Below are 25705 nucleotides of genomic sequence, written 5' to 3' on the forward strand. Positions count from 1 at the left end.
GTAACCAGCGGGTCCGCACGGTGCCACAGCAGCCACAGAGTGAGGTTACAAAGTTTCCCTTGTCTGTGGCTCCAAACTCCTCTGCTCCGCGGTGCCACTCATTTACATAAAGACACAATGTGGAGTCTTTTAACTACAAATTAGCTCCTAAAACAATCTTATTCACATGATTAATTGACCAAATTAATACAAATGCACTTGAATATTTGTAGCTTCATTTTCCACTAAGAATTTACCAACTAAACTTGAAAGAAATAATAAAAATAATGTAATAAAATATGATTAGCAAAGATATCCAAATCCACTCCTAAAACAGTGACAGGCTGACATGAAATAGCTTTAACACTAAGTGAGGAGGCCATAATATTTTTGACTCATGGCTGAAGTCAACTTTCTCCAGCTCTCCCAAGGTTGGCAAAAATGCATCTCAGAATACTTCAGACTGTTGCTTTAAATTATGGAATATAATTTCCCTGAGAGGGGAAATATACTTCTCACCTATTTAATAATAGCTCGCAGCAAAAAAAAAAAAAAAATATTGGAACTATGAACAAACTATTTATTATAAACAATTATGAACTATGAACGAACTAGTTCATGTTGAAATTTGTGAACTGAACTTTGAACTAGTTCATGTAGAAAATGAACTTTCCCAACACTGTGTATATAGCCCTAGTTTGCTGATCACATGACCAGTAAGACAAAAGTGTTTCCGTTGCAGTTCTTGAAAAACCACCTCCTCAAACCTCAAAATCGTTTGGAATTATTCAACTTGCACAATTGTAGCTCAATAGAAACAAGGCTACAGACACATCAGAAAATCTGAAATGTGGCCCTCGTGTTTAAATGTTTCATGTTTTGTCTGTAGTTGCTGCTGTTCCAACCTGTGGAGACAACGTTTGAGCAGGTGATCCAGCGTGTCTCCAGGGATCCTCGCGTGCTGAGCCTTGTTGCCTCAGACACAGCGCTCCATAGTGAGGCCCTTTGTCACGTTCTGTTTTCGGGGCTGTCTATGGTGGATGCGGTTTCTGGTCCGATGGTGGCGCTGTTGGACTCCCTCCGCACTCAGTGCGCCCGGCTGTGGTTCCTGAGCGACAGGGAGCTGGTGGAGCTATTCTCCACAACGCCCAGCCCCTCCTCCATGCTCCGCTTTGTCCGGAGACTCTTCCCAGGGGTGTGGGAGCTGCGGGGCCGGGCAGTCTGCTCCAACAGCCAGGCCTCGCTCAAGGTGGTGGGGGTTTTAGGTGAGTATGGAAGGTTAGAAATGTTACTGATACTTATCAATACTATATATTTTTTTTTCAATACAACAACGCAGAACAGCATAAAGATCAATCTAATATTGTTTTAACTGAAAACAGTTGTCCAGTACAAACCTCATTCTGCTTTTAAACCTCCTGCCTCTCCCATGTTTGTAATCCGATGGAAAACATGTTCTTATTGGTCTGTGTATTGTGTTTTCATAAGTTTATTGAAGCAAATCATTTCTGTTATAAAGGAGAGCAGAAGGACCTGAAACGCACAGTTTTTACATTGGCAGTCCACATGGGCGAGCATATTGGCCTGCCCATCGGGCTTACACTGCTGTCTATACATGTCCCTGTCGTCTGTGACATAATGATCTCATCAGTCTCTTGGAGAATAGTCCCACTCAGGTAAAAGTCAGGAGAGGAAAGACGTGCAAATGACATTGTTTGCGGGTGCTGTCGTATTTATCATGACGGCTCAAAAATCCTGCAGCTGTCCGGATTCCTGTTTCTTTTCCTTTTGCTTTCAAGAAGTCTACGATCACGAACTATCACTATGATTATTATTACTAACATCATTCCATCATCACACTCAATTACGCAGCTCTCTATCCCTAAGGTCTCTCCTCTCTCCCCTCTCTGAACTAAAATGGTGGCGGCTCAACCATGGGCCATCGAGGCAGACCAACTCCTCATTGGAGTGAGGGGGTTGCCTCGGTGGGCACATCAAAAGTCCCTGAGGCAGTCTGACTCCCCAGTGGGGTGAGAGGGTTGCCTTGGAGTCTATGGAGCTATCCTGGTCTGCGCTCTCCTCAGGGCTAGAGTGCGACTAGGAATAATGGCCCACACGGTCACTCCCGACTGAGAGGAGAAGGGGAGGAAGGAGAAAAGTGAAAGGGAAGAGAGGGAGAAAGAAAAGGAGGAAAGGAAAAAAGAAAAAAAGAAAAAGTGGCTAAGAGACGTATATATATCTATATCTATATATATGGTTGTATGTATGTATGTACGTATATGTGTGTCTGCTTGTCTATTCCGTGTTTGTTTCCTTCCTGCTCTCCAAATCACATAATTATTGATCCCCCCTTTCTCCTTTTAAAAATTATTAGTATTTTCAATTAATTTAGTTTTATTATTATTATTATTTTATTATTATCTAATTATTATTTTGTTATTTTTACTCTTTATTTTTTTCCTTTCTTCCTCAAGCGCCAGCCTCTGACACCCACCATGGCAATTTCCATAATTAATATTACTAAAACTCACGCACACACACACACACACACACACACACACACACACACACACACACACACACACACACACACACACACACACACACACACACACACACACACACACACACACACACACACACACACACACACACTCTCTCTGTCCAAGGGAAAAACAAAGAAAAATACCTATACAATGAAAGCAAACCCGTGTCCACTCTTGTTGTCTTTGTCTCCCCACCCATCAATGTATGCACATCCCCTTCCTTCAACTGCCGTCTCGTTTTACCCTGTTTAACAGAGCCGTTTAGCTCTGCTGCCTTTGTTTGTATTTGTGTAACCCCCCCTCCACATTCAGCGCCGATAATGACTCTTTTAAGACAGGTTTTCCCAACACTCCCCTTTGGCCGCGGCCTGTGCATTGTGAAGCACACCGTGCCTGTGAGATGCCCCTGAACCAGCATGTATCTACAGCTGGATGCGCCTAAACAAGCACTATCATCGCGGTGCAAACATGAATCAAATATTTGAGACAGACTCAAATCACAGAGAAGAATAAAGATTCAGATAAGAAAATGGATTTCCTATAATAATTACTATTCATATTTCAATAAATAATAATACAAATAATGCATCGGTTTTATATCGCGCTTTCTGGGCACTCAAAGACGCTTTACATTGCATTATTCATTCACTCCATACTTGGTGATGGTAAGCTGCTATTGTAGCCACAGCTGCCCTGGGGTAGACTGACTGCGCCATCGGCCCCTCCGACCACCACCAACCACACACTCACACACTACATTCGCCAGGCTTCCTGGTTTTACCAAACGGTCTCCCATCCAAGTACCGACCAGGCCCTTCCTGCTTAGCTTAGCAAAGGCGGTATGCCCACAGTAAATAATAAAATAATAATTTTCAATGGCCATTTGTCCTTTATCCATGAGGACTTTTATACATGGCTCTTTGTGGAAAGTGTGTTTTGCTCAAGCGGTAAACTCATTTACATATCACATTTGCGGCACTAAAAATATACAGTGTCTAATGGTAAATCAGGCCCACAAAATAGCCATGGCTAATTTCAGGTACTACTCATAGTTTAGCGCCAGGCTTAGTCAAGGCCCTGGATGTAAGTGTTTTTAAATTCATTCTGAACATTTCACTTTATAGGCAGCCTCCAGGAGTGCATCACCTTTGTGTCTCCGGTGGAACCCAGACTCGATGCTGCCCTGTGGCTACGTGACTTTGACCAACAGCTGCACCTGTCCATGGTTGAACACATGAGGGACTGTTCTCAGCTGATGGAGCAGCTTGGACCTCATACGCAAGTTCTTTCTGTGGATAAACGACTGGTTGAAACAACGCTTTCTAAAGATGTGACCAAGCAGACTCTGAATATCTTGGCTCTGCTGGCTGCACAGCCCAGTCAATGTTTGCTGGTGGCCGAGGAGGCGGTGTGGTGCAGAGTCTTTGCAGAATGTTTTCCACATCCCATCAAAATGAACAACCTCAAGTTCTTCCTGAGAACAAGAATGTCGGTGCTGGGACGCCTCATCCGGAACCGCATGGTGCAGGAGAAGGTCAGTGGTGTGACGACAGCTTGTGTGCGGCAGTTCCTTCGCGCTTTAGTGCAAGTCACGATGAATCAGTTGGGGCACATCTCCCGTCTCCAGAAGGTCCAGGGGCATCTCCATTCTTCATTCGAGTGGCTCAGCTCAATCAAGTACAACTTAAGTGTTGATGACAGTCAACAGTCTTTCTGTTTCATGGATGTTTTAAATCAACGTCTCCATTACGGTTACGAGTATATTGGTTCAGACGACTGGATCATCCCGCACACACCTTCTATGGATCGTGCTAAACTGGGCATTCTATTGGCTCTCACGAACTTCAGGTGCGGTCTTGTCAACGGCTCTTGCAAAACGAGTAAGAGAAATCTCATTGTCCAACTTGCTATGGCATTGGGGAGGTTGGCTTTTGTCCTAGAGTGTGGTCCAAGTGTCAGGCGAGTTACAGTTGAGAACTTTTTACTCGGTTCCCTCCAGATCGGGGCGTGGCTAGTCCTGGATTCAGCTGACTTACTATCAGATAAAGTTTCAACAGCTCTTGGACAGTTTTTGATCAACATTCATGAGTCCTTCACCAGAGTTACAGAGGCCAAAATGTCCGAAGGTCGCGTGCATCTAACGTGCAATCTTCTTAACTCAGACAAAGACATCCGCGCTTCGTACAACTATGGCTGTGTCTTGGTGCCCTCTAAAGTGCAAGCCCTCCCCGAAGATCTCCAAGTCGCTTCCAGACCTGTTGCTTTAACCCACCCTGATTACAAGGTCATCGCGGACGTCATGCTTACGTCCCTCGGGTTCATAGACGCCACGTACCTGAGTCAACGTCTAGTGTCACTCATCATGTTTGCAGAGGAGAGCTTGTGTCTGCCTGGCTGCAAAACTAAAAACGATAGTTGCTTTTTTCTTATCTTGCAAAATATTATCGCCTCATCTGAACCATACTTGGAACAATGCAGAAGGCAGAGAAACTTATCTCAAGCGAACGCTGCGGTGTTCAAAGTTGTGCAGAGTCTAATGGAGGAAGCCGCTGTCGTTAAGTCCATTCTGTCTGTCCTCCTTCCCTGGACTCATGAGCTGAACAAGGTCTTAGAGTTCCAGAAAATCCTTAAAGACATATTCCCAGTAGTTTGCCAGTTTCAGTCACTGGAACATTACCTTGAAGAACGTGAAAAAGACAATGTCAAAGCCGCGATTGTAGAGGTATTGCAAACGCTTGACCTCCAGCCAGACACTGAACTCATCCACAACGCCCTGACCGTTTACCAGAACCTGAAATCTGGCCGGGCTGTTATACTCAGTGGCCCATGTGGGAGTGGAAAAACAAGCTGCTACTCAGTTTTGGCAGGTGCTCTCAATGTGCTCGCCGCCAAATCAAGCAAACAAAGCACTGAACCTTCAAGGAGATTTGTGAAGCCCGATGTCCTGTTCCCAAACTCCATGTCCTTCGAAGAGCTGTTTGGGCATGATTGTGAGCAGAGAGGCTGGCAAGATGGCGCGCTCACAACACTCCTGAGACGTTGTGGACAAGGGGCGGGCGTGGTGAACTGGCTGATACTGGACGGGGAGGACCCGAGGAGCCCAGCCGGGGAGCCGATGTGGACGGACACTATAGTCACGCTGTGTCACTCCCCCGGTCCGCTCCTAAGCCTGGCCTCTGGGGAGAAGCTCATGCCTCCGCGAGAACATCTGCAGGTTTTCCTCGAAGTGAGCGATCTTAGCACCGCCTGCCCTTCAGCCCTGACCGCCTGCAGCCTGGTTCACTTCGTTGGCGCCGAGCTGTGGAAATCTGTGTGGAAGAGTCAGATGAACAAGATCTACTCGAAACACCATCTGGACAAAGAAGTAGTAGAAATGTGGGAGTCGCTGGCTGAAGATCTTTTTCCCGCTACGCTGCGTTTGCTTCGTGAAGAAGCCACAATGCCTGGCAACGCCACGACGATGGGATCTTCTCGAAGGGCTCCCGAGGGACTGCAGGAAGTCATGTCATTTTCCCGCATCTTGACGGCACTTGTGCAGCACTTCGAAGTGTGCCTGACGGCTGATCAATGTACTACTGAAGATTCTGTGGAGCCTGACAGCAGAGGTGCTCAGCAGTGTGATTTTGCTCGCCATTGTTTTGATAACTTTTACTAACCAAACGACATGTCCATTTTCAGGTAGTTCATCAGATGGGAACAACACAAAAATCAGTCCAGAAAATAAAGCAAGAATGCTAGCACAAAACTGTTTCCTCATGGCCTACAGTTGGGGCTTTGGTGGACATCTTCATTCTAGGTAAAGTATCTTATCAGTTGTGGATTTTGTGAGGGTTTCTTCAAAATGATTGAGAGATAAATAACTTGCATTTTTCCAGAATAATAATGACAAGTCAAGTACTACACCCCCACTATGTTTCAGTTCGAAAGTTAGCTTCTGATGTTTGATCACAGGTGTTGATCCAAGGAAAGCAGTTTATAATCGCCAGTTAAATATGGACATTTCCCATAAAATTAACCATACATGCAACAGACAGAGACAGCAAAAACGTGCAGGAAATGCTGAGTTGTATTGGTAGCATCACATCAACAAAAAAAACACTACCAAGACAAAGTCTCCTAGATGATCACCTGTCACCTGTTTAATTTTATGACGGGTGCAGTTACTGCACTCTGCACCTGGCCTGTCCTGTGAACACGATCCAGACCAATGACTGACTAGGGTCAACCAACAGGGCCAAGTTCAGCAAACCAACAAGAGTGACCATGTGCTTGAACACTGGTTCTTAACTGGTGGGTAAGGACCCAAAAGTGGGTCACTGGCCCAATTTTTTATCTGTGTCCCAGCTTGTCATAATTAATTGATGACGGATCTTGAAGTTGAGAACCACTGCCCTAGATCAGCGTTTTCTAACCAGGGGTATGGGGACCTAGCTGAAATAGTTTTAAGTACCCCCTGTACTTGGAACTATTTCAGGTTTAAAAAAAGGGGAAACTGAACACTATTTTTAATAGGTAATGCTATTCACCTTATTCCGGAGGCTCGCGTGGGCGTCGCCATGAACTGTGTCCGCCCCTTTTCTCCTATCCGTTAACATGGGACTGGAGAAGTCCAGATAAAATCAGTCACTACACGAAAACAAAGCCGTTTTTCAGCCGCGCAGAGAAACGGTGCAGAGTTGACATGTTGGTGCAAATGAACATTGGACATTTTACACAAATCAATCAACTAAACATCAGATTTATTCTCCGTATAAATGAACGGGTTTCGCGCTCGACCGGAAGTGTCTGTACAACGGAAGTGCCGAGACAACGCAAAAAGTGGCAAAAGTGGGCGGGGCGGAATAAGGTGAATATACAATGTGGCGTTTTGGCATTTTATGTTTATTAGAACTACGATAGTTTGTTTTACTTACAAGTAGAGCTTTTAAAGGATTGCTTTATAATTAACTGCAACAACCTTGAGATTGAGGATACAACTACCACTGAAAGGTCTGGATGTCTGCAAGACAAAAAATATGTCTGCAAGACAAAAAAGGTTGGGAACCACTGCCCTAGAAGATAATAACCCCAAAACCCTTTTCCTAATCTTAGCCAGACACAGTTTTATAAATATGTAACAGTGTGCACTGTGCAGTTATTATAGTTATTACAAAATGAAACCCAATAACCAGTTTTGAATTATTTTGATCAAAGTATGTGGCCCCGGTTCCACTGCGTTGCCCAAGACGTCCTGGGAAAGTGCCGGTACCACATCCTGATTCCTGAAGGAGAGAGCGTGTTTGAATACTTCTTCACCTCAGACAGTCGTGTGTGTCTGCAGACCACAGCACTGGCAGGTCACACCTCCCCCAAGGTACGCAACTCAGCTGACGGTTCAGGTATGACCCACTTTTACGGGACAGGCTTCAGACGGAACTTTGTGATTCTGTTCAAAGTAGTGCTGTGGTCGCATACAGAGTCACAGATTGATGAAATTTAAAATAAAGAAAGCTGACAGGATAAGGAACAAGTAATATATAATGGTGTAGGGCTTTCGCCATTTCTTTTTCAAACTATTAAACTATATATCAACAAAAATGCAAAAGTAATGTCATAAAGATGAGAAAAGCACTTCACAAATGTGCACATTATTGTCCCTTGTCCTTTTATTTACTGTTTCAAATGTAAATAGAAAACTTCCCCAACTCTTTAGCTTCACGTTAAGTCAAAGACGATCTCCGTACCTCAAACGGATCACCAGCTGTAACAGAGAATGTGTTCCATGCTCCCCCTCCGATGTATGGAATTCTTTTTCAAACATGACCATATATGGGCAAGTCCAGTCCGTCTGTATAAAGGCCTGTGAGACCATTCCATGAAAAAGTTTCACGTTTTAGGACTACAATTCAACTTCACCTTTTTGGATTTGCTTCAAACTTGGCACAGTTGATGTTGATATACTAAATATTCTGTGAGAAAAGTTTTAGCTTTGTATCTTTTTTAATTTACAAGATTTAGTGGATTTAAGGGGGGTATGGTTAGAATCAGGCCTCGATGCATTTAACAAGTTTCACTAACTTTAGGGACTGGACGTTTGTGACAAACTGCATTGAATTTGACTGCTTTTTTGTACTTTTTAGAATGTTTTGTTGAAAATGTATACCCAATATGTTGCCAGTGTCATCACTAAGTATGATATATGACGGTTCAAACATGTGTAACATTAACTTAACCAAGAACTGTGCGGGACGTGTTCATTTTAGTAGACCAATCACACTTTACTTGAATTGCTCAACGTTTACTGAAGCCCCTTTATTGCTTTGTGGAATATAGTCCTATGTATTTAAATTTGACTACTGGTTGATGTATACAGGTGGGTGTAATCTCCTGCTTCGCATTACTCCTCCTCCAGTGCCCATGGGTCAGCTGGAGGGTCTGCTGCAGGTTCATCAGCCAGGAACCACCAATCACCAAGATCATCTCGCCCTTTTAATCTTGGAACGGATGGTGTCACTCTGCATCGTTCAACTATTCACTTTACACAAGGAGATGCTGTAAGGACGAGTAATGAGGAAAACGCCTTTTCTCTGCACACGCCACAAACGGTGTGGCTTGAGGTTTGCTAAAGCACATTTGGACAAGCCACTTTAATTTTGGAATAAGGTGCTGTGGACTGATGAAACTAAAACAAAGTTATTTGGGCAAAACAAGGGGCGTTCTGCATGGCGGAAAAAGAACACAGCATTCCAAGAAAAACACTTGCTACCTACAGTCAAATGTGGTGGTGGTTCCATCATGCTGTGGGGCTGTGTGGCCAGTGCAGGGACTGGGAATCTTGTTAAAGTTGAAGGTCGCATAGATTCCACTCAATTTCGGCAGATTCTGGAGAACAATGTCCAGGAATCAGTGACAAAGTTGATGTTGCGTCGGGGCTGGATCTTTCAACAAGACAACGACCTTAAACACTGCTCAAAATATACTAAGGCTCATGCAGAGGAACAAGGACAACGTTCTGGAACAGCCATCTCAGTCCACAAACCTGAATATTATTGACCCTTTGTGGCGTGATTTAAAGCGGGCTGTCCATGCTCGGAAACCATCAAACCTGACTGAAATGGAGACGTTTTGTGAAGAAGAATGGTCCAAAATACCTTCTGCCAGAATCCAGACTGCACAAAATATGAAGTATACTTTTCTTTTGTGGTGCCTAAATGTATGCACATGCCTAATTATCTTTAAAGAGACTAGATGCAAGTTGGTCATTTTTATACTCAATACTGCCACCTCAGGTCTTACGTGTAACTGCAGTCTATTAAACTCGTGCATGACAGCACTTCGGACCCGAATTAACACCTTTTTGAGTGACAGTGCAGGATTTGAGTTTGTATAGTCCCTTTAAATAATAAAACTTTCCATAAATCATATCAACTTAATTTCACTTCTCAAATATCACTGTGTCTGTCTCCTACATGATATATTGAACTGAACTTTCCATTATATTACTTTGTTCCTTCCTTTCTTTATTACTATAACAATTACATTTCATTCATCTGTGACTCTGTATGCGACCACAGCGCTACTTTGAACAGAATCACAAAGTTCTATCTGAAGCCTGTCCCATAGACGTGGTTTTTGGGGTCCCGTACCCAAATGGGGGTCAAGTCCCTACTGGTATTGACCCAAAATATACACTAATGAAGGATAGTAGTTTGGAAAAGGTAGCAGAAATTTGCCTGGGGAGGATGTCTGGCTCCCGGACTGAAATTGTGATAAAAGCAGTAAGTAACAAAATACTTTTGTTTTTATGGGATGTTACACTGGCCTAAATAATTGCATTCTGTGTAATTCCTTAACTGTCACCATTCCAATTTTGAGATGAATACTTTTGGTTGTACTGTCAACGCTCTTGCTGTGCCATTTTGGTGATTGTTTTATGACTGTATATTTTATTCAATTGGACAAAACAAAGTAAAAGGGGTTGAAGAGTGGACTTCAGGACATCTTGAACCAAAATGTGCTTTCTTTGTCCTCAGTATGGAATGTACACACATCTTCTCCACATCCTGCTGGAGGCCAGGCAGCCCGTTCTGCTGACCGGAGAACCCGGCTCAGGCAAAAGCACCGTGTCCAGAGGTGTGCCGAGCTTCACAAAGCCCAGTGTGACTCTGTCAGGCAGCGCTGTCCTGAGCCCCTCGGACCTGTTCACCGTGTTCTGCCACGCTGCCAGACCCTCCAACAGACCTTCCAACAATGGACGCTCCAACCTGTTGCTGTTTGTGGACGACTTGCACCTGGCCGTCTCTGGTGGGGATTTATTTTAGCTCCAATATTTTTTTTATTTATTTATTTATTATAGGGACAGTGAATAGTGAATAGTGAGTGGTGCGCACTGAATGGGTGCTGCTGCCGGATGCTCTCTCATCGAATGCAATTTCTCCATCTGTGAGATCAATAAAGTACCATCTTATCTTATCTTATCTTAATATTAATATACATTATACATGCAAATATGCCAGAATTAGCCTAAAGGCTATTTTTCATCTGTAGTCCCTGGACAGTTGTTGTGTGTCCTCCTGAAGGGCGTAAAGGTACAATTATACACATTAAAATGCAATACAATAAAATATTTAAAAACATAACAGAAAACAACACACTCAATATCGCAAACCAATCATGCTGACAGACATTACAAGAAGACTACTACAAACTCAACAACTACAGAGACAGACACAACAGACGAGGACAAGAGGCCAGCAGGGGGCAGCGAGAGATGATCCTGTCAGTGCTGACAGCTCTCATTCTCAATGAGCCATTTTTTTAACTGTGTTTTAAATGAGTTATATGTGTTAATGTTTCTAATTGTTGTGGGGGTGAGGTTCCATTCATGGGCAGCTTGGACAGAAAAGGTGCTTTGTCCAAAGAGGCTTTTCCTCAGAGGGATGAGGCAGTCGCCTCTCGCTGCTGCTCTGGTTCTCCTGAGTTCTGTTGATCCGGTGAGAATGAACTGTCTGAGTGGAGGTGACGACAAACCATGTATTATTTTATAGATGAGGCAGAGATGAGAGTATTTGACCATGTTTTCCCAACTGAGTAAATGATGCTTTTGTAATAGTGGACAGTGATGATATGAGAGTGGTTTGCCGTCCAGAGTTTTGATGGTGCGTTTGTACAGGGACTGGATGGGTTTGAGGGTTGTGACATTGGCATGTGACCAGACGGTTAAACAGTATGTTAGATGTGAAAAGATCAGAGTGCATGTACATTTTTGCTGCTTGTATTGACATTTGGTGCCGGTGTGTCTGAAGTTGCTGAGGGTAAATTTGATGCGATTACTGATCATTTTTACATGTGGTTTGAATGTGAGTTTTGAGTCCAAAATGACACCAAGGTATTTATACTGGGTTACAGTCTGCAGCCGTTCACCTGACACACGAACATCAGGCTCCTCAATACGACTTGTGTGGGACTTAGTGAAAAGCATGGATACAGTTTACAATAAAGTTTACAGATACAATAATAAGAATGGCTTTCACTTTATAAGCCGGACGTATTTGTGCAAGCTCTCGTCTGAGGTGTATTCATCATAATGACACTTAAATGTGAAAAAGGTTCATATTAAAGTATTTTGACCTCTCAGTGTCTAGGGATGGGAACTGGTAAGTTTCAGTGCCATTGATCATTTCTCTTATCAATCCAGTTCTTTATCCATTCAAATTAATGTAAAAATAGGCTATAGATTATATAATGTGTGCTTCTTGTAGCTTTTATTCAAACAGAGGAATAATAAATTGACCTATTTTGACAAAAACCTCCTATGATGCAAATAAAGGACTTGAATTGAGAATATTAATCTTGTTTTGAAGAGTTTTCACTCATTTAGACATTTTCTCTGATTGGACAAAGATGACATGTCAGACTGGTTCTGACGTCATCTCTCGTAAGAAAGTACAGTTTTACTTTCTTGTTTCACGCTCATCAGAACCACTGGGACAAGAGCAATTCTCTTCCCCCATTGGCAAAGAAGTTCATCTCAAATAAAGACAAAATGTGTTGAAACAAGTCAGAAACGTCTCAGAACAAGTGAAATAACCTAGTGAAAATAACTCAAATTTAAATTATGCTGAAATTGAGACATTTAAACTAATCTAGTTATTTACTTTTTGCAGTGTACTTACTACAACTGCCTTTTTGTAGTTGAAATCACTGAAGAGGGGACTTCTTCACCCCGCCATTTGGACACTCCTGTGTTCAAGTATCTAACCACATAATGCGAGGATTCAGTAATGGTCTAATGGGAATTTTCAGATCACACCAGTGACTGAACTAGTGATTCTTCGACCATGTAATCCGAGCCACCGTGTTTGAAAGATAAAGTATTTCTGATGTCTAATATTTATTTTCCTCCTTTTTTTTCCCACAGAGGTTTCTGGAAAGACGTCTTGTGCTTTAGAGGTGCTGAGGCAGAGCATTTCGACAGGGAGCGTTGTCATGTTCAGTCAGTCCTCCCTCCAGCTCCTGAGCACTGCGGCCATCTCTTACTTGTGCACCAGCTGTGCGCCGCCCCACGGCCCCGCACTCTCCCCTCGCCTCACCCGCCTCTTCTCTGTGCTCACGCTGCCCAGCTTAACCCCAGACGTGATAACCTCCATATACGCCCCGGGTCTACAGCTGTGGGCGGCGCCTTTGGTCCAAAACACTTACCAAATGGCGTCTTGTATCATCTCCGCAACTCACAGCCTGTATTTAGCGCTGCAAGAGCACTTCCGATGCAGCGTCAGTCGGAACTATTTCCTTTTCTCCGTTCGCGATCTGCAGAAAGTGTTTCAGGGGATGGTTCTGTGGCAAAGCGATGATGAATCCAACGGGCCAGTCTTCTCTCCAGACGTGAAAATGCTTGTGAGCATAGTGAAACTGTGGCTGCACGAATGCTCGCACACGTTTCTTGACCGAGTGTACGAGCAAGATCAACACACAGCTGTTGACGACTTGATGGCCAATATCGCAACTGCTCATTTTGGGAGCATGTTGGAGCGATCATGCACTTTAGAAGGTTCTGAAAACAACAGCTCCTCAGAAACGCACCTCTCTACGTGCTCTCTGCGTACGCTTGTTTTGGACTACCTAAGAAACATCAGGTTTAATGTTGTGTATTGCCCAGAGGTGTCAGGGCTTTTGAACACTGGGCAAAAGACAAGCAAAGGGATTCCGTATAAGGAGTACAGCCTGGACGATCTCACCGAAGCCTTTGATCATTACCTGAACACAGAGGTTTATAAAGATTCTCCTCACTGCGTTGGCAAAGGATTCCTCCGTACATACGTGGTGCACCGGCAGCGAGCGCGACAGCTGGCCCACATCTTTCGGCTCCTGCTGGTGCCAGGAGCCCACGCGGCCCTCCTGGCATCCGAATTGGGCACCGGCCGCAAGTCCACGGTGCGCTGTGCCGCCCTGCTCGCCGGGTGCGACCTGCTGGAGCTTCATTTGGGTAACCAGAAGGAGCTGTCCGTGGTGCTGAGAGAGGCGAGCGATCGGAGCAGGGTGCAGGGCACGCGGGTGATGCTGCTCGTGCACCAGAATGTGAGCGCAGAAGTGAGAGAGCGCTTACTGGTGGTCATGGCTCAGGGCGGCCCCGGGCGGCACACGCAGCAGCTGGCACAGCACATCTCCACGGTAACCGCCACCAACTTGTCACAGAGGTACCAGCTCGACCACTGGATGTTGGAAAGGTACGGGTTTGTAAGACGGCAAAGGACATTTGGTCTGTGTGCTTGAAATGTGGGAAAGAGCGGGTAATAATCTCAAACACATCTTCTATATTGATCTGAAATGACTTGCACAAAATCGCCCCTAGTTTCACTTACTTGTTAATTAACTGAGCAAAAATGGACTTGGGAAGAGTCAAAGTTCACTCAAACACACAGGTATGTTTTTGATGAGGGAACATTACAACATACTTTACTCTAAAAAAGGAACAGGCCTGGAGTGGTGTTTTAATGGGAAAGTCCGCCACAGACTCTTTTACATTATCTATCCATTATAGAATATATTATTGTTTCATGGCCTTTCAAAGGAAACCTTTTAACCCTTGGAATTCGGTGTGTTTCTTTTTTAAGGGTGACAGGAGATGAAGAGCTGGGAGAGACATTCAACTATTACCATGCAGCCTATATTCATGTTTTTATTATCAATAGCTCCAAAGTAGTTAGTACTTTTTTCAAATTCTGGCAGTGTGTGTAGTCCTCCATAATCTTATCGTATGACTCTCCTCTGAATAAATAAATATCACATTTAACTCATGTATAACTTTTGTCTATAGATTCTTGGGCCAAATCCACAAGAACATCCATATATTCTTACTGCTTCCTGATATCCAGGCCTCCAGTCAGTGGAATGTAAGTACCACAATATCCAAATGTCAGATTGGAAGTGATTGAATGGGACTGTGACAATGTGCAAAGTGCAAAGTCTCCTACTAAGGCTACTTTTAATTAAACATGTCCTGATTAAGCCTTTGCGCCATTATTAAGATTAATTTAAAAAAATAAAAAAAAAATCAAGAATGCTTGATAAGTGTCATTGTTAAAATGGGGCAAAGGATCATGTGCCATGTTTTTTTGCATGAGCATTGGAATATACAATTCTCCTTAACAGTTTCTCTAGATTGATAAGGTACTAAATTTCATTCACTGCACACAGCCATGAACTGATGGCACACATTTCTCCACAACAGATCTCTGAGGTCCAAACCATGAGTACTGTTCCCAAAACTCTTGCACTTGTTTTTTGGGACACATTTGTTGATTGATTCATAATCCAAAAATGGAAATTAGCGCACTGCCCCAATTATTCTCAAAACTATCATAACTATTTTGAACACATTCAACCAATGTATCTACAACAGAAATGAACAGAAACTGATGGTTACATATTACTGCCTATAGTCAGCAGTGTTGTTACATATTATTGCCTATAGTCCAGCAGTGTTGTTACATATTACTGCCTATAGTCCAGCAGTGTTGTTACATATTGCTGCCTATAGTTAGCAGTGTTGTTACATATTACTGCCTATAGTCCAGCAGTGTTGTTACATATTGCTGCCTATAGTTAGCAGTGTTGTTACATATTACTGCCTATAGTCCAGCAGTGTTGTTACATATTGCTGCCTATAGTTAGCAGTGGTGTTACATATTACTGCCTATTGTCCAGTAGTGTTGTTACATATTGCTGCCTATAGTTAGCAGTGTTGTTACATATTACTGCCTATAGTCCAGCAGTGTTGTTACATATTACTGCCTATAGTTAGCAGTGGTGTTACATATTACTGCCTATTGTCCAACAGTGTTGTTACATATTACTGCCTATAGTCCAGCAGTGTTGTTACATATTGCTGCCTATAGTTAGCAGTGGTGTTACATATTACTGCCTATAGTCCAACAGTGTTGTTACATATTGCTGCCTATAGTTAGCAGTGGTGTTACATATTACTGCCTATAGTCCAGTAGTGTTGTTACATATTACTGCCTATAGTCCAGCAGTGTTGTTACATATTACTGCCTATAGTTAGCAGTGTTGTTACATATTACTGCCTATAGTTAGCAGTGTTGTTACATATTACTGCCTATAGTCCAGTAGTGTTGTTACATATTACTGCCTATAGTCCAGCAGTGTTGTTACATATTACTGCCTATAGTTAGCAGTGTTGTTACATATTACTGCCTATAGTTAGCAGTGTTGTTACATATTGCTGCCTATAGTTAGCAGTGGTGTTACATATTACTGCCTATAGTCCAGCAGTGTTGTTACATATTACTGCCTATAGTCCAGCAGTGTTGTTACATATTGCTGCCTATAGTTAGCAGTGTTGTTACACATTACTGCCTATAGTCTAGCAGTGTTGTTACATATTGCTGCCTATAGTCAGCAGTGTTGTTACACATTACTGCCTATAGTCCAGCAGTGTTGTTACATATTGCTGCCTATAGTCAGCAGTGTTGTTACACATTACTGCCTATAGTCTAGCAGTGTTGTTACATATTACTGCCTATAGTCCAGTAGTGTTGTTACATATTACTGCCTATAGTCCAGCAGTGTTGTTACATATTACTGCCTATAGTCAGCAGTGTTGTTACATATTACTGCCTATAGTCCAGCAGTGTTGTTACATATTGCTGCCTATAGTCAGCAGTGTTGTTACATATTGCTGCCTATAGTCAGCAGTGTTGTTACATATTGCTGCCTATAGTCAGCAGTGTTGTTACATATTGCTGCCTATAGTCCAGCAGTGCTGTTACATATTACTGCCTATAGTCCAGTAGTGTTGTTAAATATTACTGCCTATAGTCCAGCAGTGTCGTTACATATTACTTCCTATAGTCCAGCAGTGTTGTTACATATTACTGCCTATAGTTAGCAGTGTTGTTACATATTGCTGCCTATAGTCCAGCAGTTTTGTTACATATTGTTGCCTATAGTCCAGTAGTGTTGTTACATATTATTGCCTATAGTCCAGCAGTGTTGTTACATATTGCTGCCTATAGTTAGCAGTGGTGTTACATATTACTGCCTATAATCCAGCAGTGTTGTTACATATTACTGCCTATAATCCAGTAGTGTTGTTACACATTACTGCCTATAGTCCAGCAGTGTTGTTACATATTACTGCCTATAGTCCAGCAGTGTTGTTACATATTACTGCCTATAGTCCAGCAGTGTTGTTACATATTGCTGCCTATAGTTAGCAGTGGTGTTACATATTACTGCCTATAGTTAGCAGTGTTGTTACACATTACTGGCTATAGTCCAGCAGTGTTGTTACATATTGCTGCCTATAGTCCAGCAGTGTTGTTACATATTGCTGCCTATAGTCCAGTAGTGTTGTTACATATTACTGCCTATAGTCCAGTAGTGTTGTTACATATTACTGCCTATAGTCCAGCAGTGGTGTTACATATTACTGCCTATAGTCCAGCAGTGTTGTTACATATTACTGCCTATAGTCAGCAGTGTTGTTACACATTACTGGCTATAGTCCAGCAGTTTTGTTACATATTGCTGCCTATAGTCCAGCAGTGTTGTTACATATTGCTGCCTATAGTCCAGCAGTGTTGTTACATATTGCTGCCTATAGTTAGCAGTGGTGTTACATATTACTGCCTATAATCCAGCAGTGTTGTTACATATTACTGCCTATAATCCAGTAGTGTTGTTACACATTATTGCCTATAGTCCAGCAGTGTTGTTACATATTACTGCCTATAGTCCAGCAGTGTTGTTACATATTACTGCCTATAGTCCAGCAGTGTTGTTACATATTGCTGCCTATAGTTAGCAGTGGTGTTACATATTACTGCCTATAGTTAGCAGTGTTGTTACACATTACTGGCTATAGTCCAGCAGTGTTGTTACATATTGCTGCCTATAGTCCAGCAGTGTTGTTACATATTGCTGCCTATAGTCCAGTAGTGTTGTTACATATTACTGCCTATAGTCCAGTAGTGTTGTTACATATTACTGCCTATAGTCCAGCAGTGGTGTTACATATTACTGCCTATAGTCCAGCAGTGTTGTTACATATTACTGCCTATAGTCAGCAGTGTTGTTACACATTACTGGCTATAGTCCAGCAGTGTTGTTACATATTGCTGCCTATAGTCCAGCAGTGTTGTTACATATTGCTGCCTATAGTCCAGCAGTGTTGTTACATATTGCTGCCTATAGTTAGCAGTGTTGTTACACATTACTGGCTATAGTCCAGCAGTGTTGTTACATATTGCTGCCTATAGTCCAGCAGTGTTGTTACATATTACTGCCTATAGTTAGCAGTGTTGTTACACATTACTGGCTATAGTCCAGCAGTGTTGTTACATATTGCTGCCTATAGTCCAGCAGTGTTGTTACATATTGCTGCCTATAGTCCAGTAGTGTTGTTACATATTACTGCCTATAGTCCAGTAGTGTTGTTACATATTACTGCCTATAGTCCAGCAGTGGTGTTACATATTACTGCCTATAGTCCAGCAGTGTTGTTACATATTATTGCCTATAGTCCAGCAGTGTTGTTACATATTGCTGCCTATAGTTAGCAGTGGTGTTACATATTACTGCCTATAGTTAGCAGTGTTGTTACACATTACTGGCTATAGTCCAGCAGTGTTGTTACATATTGCTGCCTATAGTCCAGCAGTGTTGTTACATATTGCTGCCTATAGTCCAGTAGTGTTGTTACATATTACTGCCTATAGTCCAGTAGTGTTGTTACATATTACTGCCTATAGTCCAGCAGTGTTGTTACATATTGCTGCCTATAGTCAGCAGTGTTGTTACATATTGTTGCCTATAGTCCAGCAGTGTTGTTACATATTATTGCCTATAGTCAGCAGTGTTGTTACATATTGCTGCCTATAGTTAGCAGTGTTGTTACACATTACTGCCTATAGTCCAGTAGTGTTGTTACATATTGCTGCCCTGGTGTGTCTGCAGACACAGATGACGAGAGTCGTGTGGCGGAGCTGTTGTGTGGAGGTCTATCGTTCCTGGTCCGACCAGACTCTGGTGTCTACTGCAGCTCGCTGTCTTCAGACCTGCCCTACCAGTGCATGTGAGTCTGCCAACACAAACATGCTTCACATCAATAAGGTCCATTCAGACTCTGAGCCTGTTGTACTGAGCAAACTCCAAACTGCTTTAATAAGACATACTGTATCAAATCAACTCAAATCATTGTGTCCTTGGATAGCCCAATATCACAACTGAAGTGATTCCAGGGGTTCCAGAGTTTTTGTCTGACAGTGCAATGAAGTTACCCGACAGATTGATATACAGTGCCTGTAACATTCACCCTGATGTCATTCTCTGAATCTGTAGTTGTCTGCACGCTGCTTTTCTCGGGTGAGTTTGCAGTCTGCAGGAGCACCAGCGAGTACAGCTGGCTTAAGAGTAGAACATCTAATCAGAAACAATCTAACTGGTCAAAACGCAGTACTATTGGTTGTCATAGTCTATTGTGAAGTCGAACGAGAGGGAAAATATAGCATAGACTCGGGTAACTGCTGAGCAATCTCTCCATGTTTTAAGCTGAAAGCAAAGGAAGAGCAGCAGAGAAAAATGCTGGACATGGCTCCAAATTGGCGTGATGATCTGAGTTGAAAATACAGACAATGTGGGGCATCTGGTCACCTTAAATCAGGCTGTGCCTCCAGTGAGCTGAAAACAATGAGATGTTCCCATATTTCGCTCCAAATCCACTTGATGCCTTTGATGATCAGTTGTAGGACTGTCAGTGAGCAGTGTGGCAGAAGTCATGACGCGTGTGCACCTGTCAGCCTGTCAGTACGCCTCCGCTCAGCTCACCTACCAGCCCTTCACTCCCTCCACCTACCTGACCTTCATGGAGCACTTCTGTGACCTGTACCAGCTGCTCCACAGCCGAGCGCTGCAGCAGAACCACCGGTATCAGCTCATCACACACACACAAATTGTGGCATAACATTTCGGCAACCAGACCTTCTTCAGGCAATCTGATTTCGCCTGATGAATGCCTAGCTGCTGAAACGTTGCACCTGTAAATACATGTAAATAGAGGACGATTCCTTTCATTTAAGGCTGCATCTAAAAAGTGGAAAGATAGCTCCTTTCTCCTGTTCCTTTACCTTTGAGGCCGATGTCATGCGGTCGACCTTTTGCAGTGAGGAACAGGAGCTTTAGCTGCTCCTTCTGCGTCAGGACGATCTGAATCTTCCTAACTCAGAGGAGGAACAACAAGGAAAACACATTTTTTAACAACAATTACCAACAGTCACAGTGCAGTATATAATCTGAACATCTGCACAAATGTCAGAATGTGTTAAATAAACAACTCTTTATAAACATCACTGTTCAATTATCACTGACTCTGGAAGTTTCAAACATGAACTACTATTGTACTATATGAAACTACACTGACTGACAGAAATAACCTGTACAATATCCCTCTCTCCCTTTGTCTTTTCCATCAGCGTAGTATTTACTCTCACGGACAATTAATGAGTAAAAAACACAACATGGTACGACACCTGCAGTGGCGCTGATCGCCTCTAGGGGCAAGAGTTACTTTGTTCTACATTAACTCCCTCCTAACTGCTCTGACACATTTAGATGCTCCTTGTCGCGGCTGATGATGCCGCATGTCGATGAGGAGAAGGAGGTTCCTAAGATTATTGAAGCTTTTCAGATGCAGCTTAAGTTTTACGAGCAATACGCACCTGTTGTTTGAAAAACATGTGTAGTATTAAGAACCATGATGTGTACTCTGCATCCCAGTATTAGGGTGCTACTGATTTGTCAACTAAAAGTTACGGCTTGTAACGTAAAGTAAATAGAAGATGCGCTATGCATTTTTTATGTAAAAAAACAACAAAAAAAGGTTATATTAGTGCATTATTGAAAGGTCAACTACAATTTCCACTGCTGTCTACAGAGGGCGCTCTAACTTCAATCCAAAGCTTGTAAGTGTGAGATAACAACGCAGACATTCCCAAACTCCGAGACTGTAAATAATCCAATGCATGTGTGTTGGTCAGTATCATAAATGAAGCGCCTTCTTCCTGCAACCGAGGGAGTAACTGTGTGTACAAGCGTACAAGCGACAGTACAAGCGGTCCCATTCAGCTGATGGGATGCTTAATGAAACATTTTAAATGTAGAACTGCTCAGAACAGGTGTGGGGATTGTAGGCGTTAACAATGTGCAGTGTTGGGTTTTATTATGCATGGTGTAAAGCTTGTTAAAGGGTAACTAAAGCTGGTGTTTGCAGAGCGGCAGCTGTGGTGTCGGGGCTGGAGGAGATGAGCTGCATGGCCCTGGAGAGGCTGCTCACACAGAGGGAGAAGACCCAGCGGACACAGCAGGTACACTTCAAGAGCTCAAAATTATGATTCCGTTTGCTAGATTTTGGGGTTCTGGTCCATGGACTATAATGCAGATGTTTTGGTTTGATGTTGGAAACCGGAGCACCAGGACAAAACCACAAGGAACATGCAAACACCATGCAGTCATTTATTTTAAATCAATGGTAAGATAAACTGAATGTATAAAACTGGGGACATCCAGTGCTCACAGCAGGGACGTGCACAGGTAGAGCCCAGGTGGTGCTCAAGCACCTGCCCCTTTGCCCTGTGCCCTTTAAGTGCCCTTCTCAAGACCTGTTTTTTTTTCCTACCCAATATTAAGTATTATGTGCTGAAAGTACAGTTTTAATGCTCAACAACTTCAAATCGCGCTTCATTCCTCCTCTGCCTCTCGAGCCGCGGCAGCGCTGACGCTCCTGATCAATGAGGGCAGCTCTGCTGTCCCCGTGTCTCCCCCGTTTGAGAAGATGGTACAGCCCATCTCTGTGAGACGCGGGAGTAAAGTAAACGAAGTAAATTCAATAACTTTATGAATGAGCCAGTGCGACATGACTGGATTATTAAGGGGAAAGGAAAAGAAAGGGCCGTCGGGCGAGGATGTCAGCGCCGCCGCGCGTGTTGAGACCGTCCGGACAAAGTCAGCGGCAAGAAGTCAGCTGAGCTAAGGAGACAGAAGGGAGAGGAGGAGAGAGAAGGGAGAGGAGGAGAGAGAAGGGTGAGGAGGAGAGAGAAGGGTGAGGAGGAGAGAGAAGGGTGAGGAGGAGAGAGAAGGGTGAGGAGGAGAGAGAAGGGTGAGGAGGAGAGAGAAGGGTGAGGAGGAGAGAGAAGGGTGAGGAGGAGAGAGAAGGGTGAGGAGGAGAGAGAAGGGTGAGGAGGAGAGAGAAGGGTGAGGAGGAGAGAGAAGGGTGAGGAGGAGAGAGAAGGGAGAGGAGAGAGAAGGGTTAAGAGGAGAGAGAAGGGAGAGGAGAGAGAAGGGTGAGGTGGAGAGAGAAGGGAGAGGAGAGAGAAGGGTGAGGAGGAGAGAGAAGGGTGAGGAGGAGAGAGAAGGGAGAGGAGAGAGAAGGGTGAGGAGGAAAGAGGAGAGAGAAGGGTGAGGAGGAGAGAGAAGGGTGAGGAGGAGAGAGAAGAGTGAGGAGGAGAGAGAAGGGAGAGGAGAGAGAAGGGTGAGGAGGTGCCTGGGTTCTGGACACTGTGCATCTGTGTGAGGAGCACAGGAACATGAACAGCCCAGGATTATTGTTATTTAACACATTTTTGATATGGACAAAAATATCCATGTCCTGATATTGACAAACCAGATGTTTTAAGTGTAGGCTATAGTACATTTGCATCATTTATTCGTATTTGTGCTAGTCTTACATTCAGAGCCTTGTGATAGTCCTACATCGTCCTTTAAAGTCTATGTAGTTTACTATTCGGTTCACATAATTGGACATTTTATGTTGCTGTGTTAATCAATGGTCTGTTTGTGTCACTAATTACAGAAAAATCACTTTTGTGGTCTTTTTTGGGCCCTTTTGTCTTGGTTGAGCACCTGCCCCTCAAAATGTCTGTGCTCCTGACACAGGGCAGGAACTGTCTGATCCACAGAATTAGTCCTCAATTTTGAAGTTTCTTTAAAAGGATGTGTATCTTCATTGAATTAAAGCTGAACTTGATCTAAAAATGAAACCCTCACACATCCTTTGCTTGAGTGAGAGTGCTGGAGGTCATCGATGAATTTTAACACCTATATCATACATCATGCTATTTTAACCATTCGAAAGAAAACTAAAGGCATTTATGTACAATACTATGCCTCTACCACTATGGAGTACTCATTTATGTGAAAAATATGAGTATTTTCTGGGAGTATTTTTCCAACCCAGAAGACACGCTTGTATTCAGTTAACTTCGCCTCTCTCTTCGCCTGTATCAGTTGGCCATACATCACTCACTGTTAGTCGCCCTGTGTGTAAAGTAAATGCTCACTGTGGTGTGGTGCAGGAGGAGCAGGCGGTGTTGAGAGCCATCACGGAGCAGGAGTGGAGGCTGCGGGACGCCCTGGACACGTGTGCCTTGGAAGAGAGCTGCCTCACTGGGCTGGAGAGGGACATGCAGCAGACACAGATCAAGGTCGGGCCGGAGTACTGTGTCCGCCATGTTTTATGTTACTGTAAAAGTCTAATACAGATGAAAACCAGATATGTGATCTTTGAAAATAGGGTAGACAATACTGCAATAGAAAGAGTGAGTGATCGGATCATAGACTGTTGGGAATCCCACATGGTCAATATCAGACCTAAACTGGCCAGTGTTTCCATAAAGGGCAAAGCTAAACGTCTGCTTAACTACATACAGTATACTTCTATATTATTATGGGCCCGCAGGCTGTGGTTACGCGTACAAGACAAATATGGAACCATTGTTTCAACTGCAGACTAAACTATTAGACCATACAAACAGATTGTTCCTGAAAGCGTAACCTTCTAAAGCTCAAGGACTTGAATCCATCTGTCCAGTGAAATCAACTGAACGGGAATTAAGTTGTTAGGATTAGTCAAATACTCGTCCTGACCTTCTCTAATACGTAGCGCCTTTATTGGTTTATTTGGTCGGGACAGTGCACGTTTGAGCCACACCGGGTTGTAGCATTGGGTCATTTCCATCCGTTGTCCCCCATGTACACTCTCAAACACACATTCATCCATCCATCCATCCATCCATTGTCTTCCACTTTATCCGGGGCAGGGTCGCAGAGGCAGCAGTCTCAGCAGAGATGCCCAGACTTCACGCACACCTCCTCCAGCTGTTCTGGGGGGACCCAGGGGCGACCCCAGGCCAGCTCGGAGACATAAGCTCCTTTTCCATATACAGGCGTGTGTCGGCCGAATGGCTCTTTCACCCGCTTTGTCGAGCTTTTCCATAACAAAGGCCAGGGCCAAACTGGTCTGATTAGGTATAGGCTTTGGGACCGACCTCTGGCTGTGGCCGAAGCGCTGACCCGTGTCTGATGTGACTCTGACCTCTGATTGGCAACGAGAGAGTGGACAGTCCTCACTATTAACACGCAGGTCATACTGATTTAATATTTCACAACATCATTCGGCAGTTCTAAACGGGGATTTTGCTGATATTAGCATTTAGCTGCTGTTAGTTGATGTTAGCATAACATTTGTATGTATCTTACCTTCAGTTGTTTTTAGCGGTTTCTTTTCTATTTTAGTACAGCTTGTCTCCTCTGATGTCCACCAGATGGCAGTATTTGTCCACATTTGTTCTCATCGCAGCTCTAAAAACTCTTAATGACAATCTGTACAGCGTGCTCCTCGTGGGGCGCTGCCCACAACAAATGTGTGGTGGAAACAGAAGTGTGTGTGGTGTAGAGTCAATACGTGCACGTCGATCGTGCCGTGCGCGGCCGTGTGGGCTATGTGGAACGACGGCTATAGTCCCACCAGCGTGCCCTGGCCTATTGTACATGTTTTTTGTGGTAGGAGAAACCAGAGTACCGGAGGAAACCTACACAGACACGGGGAGAACATGCAAACTCCACACAGAAAGAGTCCCGGTGGGAATCGAACCCGGGACCTTCTAGCTGTGAAGCACGAGCGCTAACCGCTGTACTACCGTGCCGCCCAGCTTTGATTACAGCACATTCGCTGTGGCCTGGACATTATAGAAGCTTATTGGAACAACTTGCAGATGAATGGTGGCCTGGGGGGGGGTGTGGCTTAAAAAGAAGGGGTCGCCTGAGGCGTGGTGTCACTGCAACAAGAGCTTCGTCCCCTTTTCTCTCCTCACCTTGACATGGCTCCACTGGCTCACGTTCATCCATCAAACTATGTTGGGTCTCACTCCTACCTCTGAACCAGCCCCATCCAGGTTTAACAGCAGATTATAAGTAAATGAAACCAAATCTTTTGTTCATATGTCCAAATGGACATATGAACAAAAGGTTTCTAGTATATTTGAATGTTTTTTCTGTGTGCAGGTCCAGGCTGCGCAGGAGGCCTGGCTGAGGAGAGTGTCCAGCCTGGAGCTCAGTGTCCTGGAGGAGGTGCGGGGGTACAGAGACCCCCCGCGGCCCGTGGTCCTGGTGCTGGACGCCGTGTGCCTGCTGTTCCAGCGGCCGCTGGGCTGGGACAGCGCCAAGCACCTGCTCAGCCAGGACAACTTCTTTAAGGTCTGGGTCTGAGTCTGCAGCACTGCACTGCAAAGGCCAAGTCCTTCAAGTGTGTGAACATGTCATATTTACACCAATAGTAGAATATTCTTGTGATACCTTTAGATTAAGAGTATTTTTTAAGAGTATCTGTTAAGGCGGGGCGCTGCAGG

General features: G+C 43.9%; 1 protein-coding gene across 1 annotated transcript in view; it reads left to right on the plus strand.

Moving 5' to 3' along the window:
- The window catches only part of dnhd1 (dynein heavy chain domain 1), a 106995-nt gene that overhangs the window by 43370 nt on the left and 37920 nt on the right, over positions 1-25705 (plus strand). Inside the window, exons 21-32 of the mRNA XM_079553016.1 lie at positions 869-1244; positions 3650-6130; positions 6204-6321; positions 7719-7878; positions 10538-10808; positions 12925-14230; positions 14821-14896; positions 18984-19101; positions 19769-19952; positions 21295-21388; positions 23375-23503; positions 25362-25553. Coding sequence (XP_079409142.1) covers positions 869-1244; positions 3650-6130; positions 6204-6321; positions 7719-7878; positions 10538-10808; positions 12925-14230; positions 14821-14896; positions 18984-19101; positions 19769-19952; positions 21295-21388; positions 23375-23503; positions 25362-25553 — 5505 coding nt within the window. The remainder of the gene's footprint in view (positions 1-868; positions 1245-3649; positions 6131-6203; positions 6322-7718; positions 7879-10537; positions 10809-12924; positions 14231-14820; positions 14897-18983; positions 19102-19768; positions 19953-21294; positions 21389-23374; positions 23504-25361; positions 25554-25705) is intronic.

The sequence above is a fragment of the Gobius niger genome (genome assembly GCF_951799975.1).
Source record: "Gobius niger genome assembly, chromosome: 3".
Lineage (NCBI taxonomy): Eukaryota > Metazoa > Chordata > Actinopteri > Gobiiformes > Gobiidae > Gobius > Gobius niger.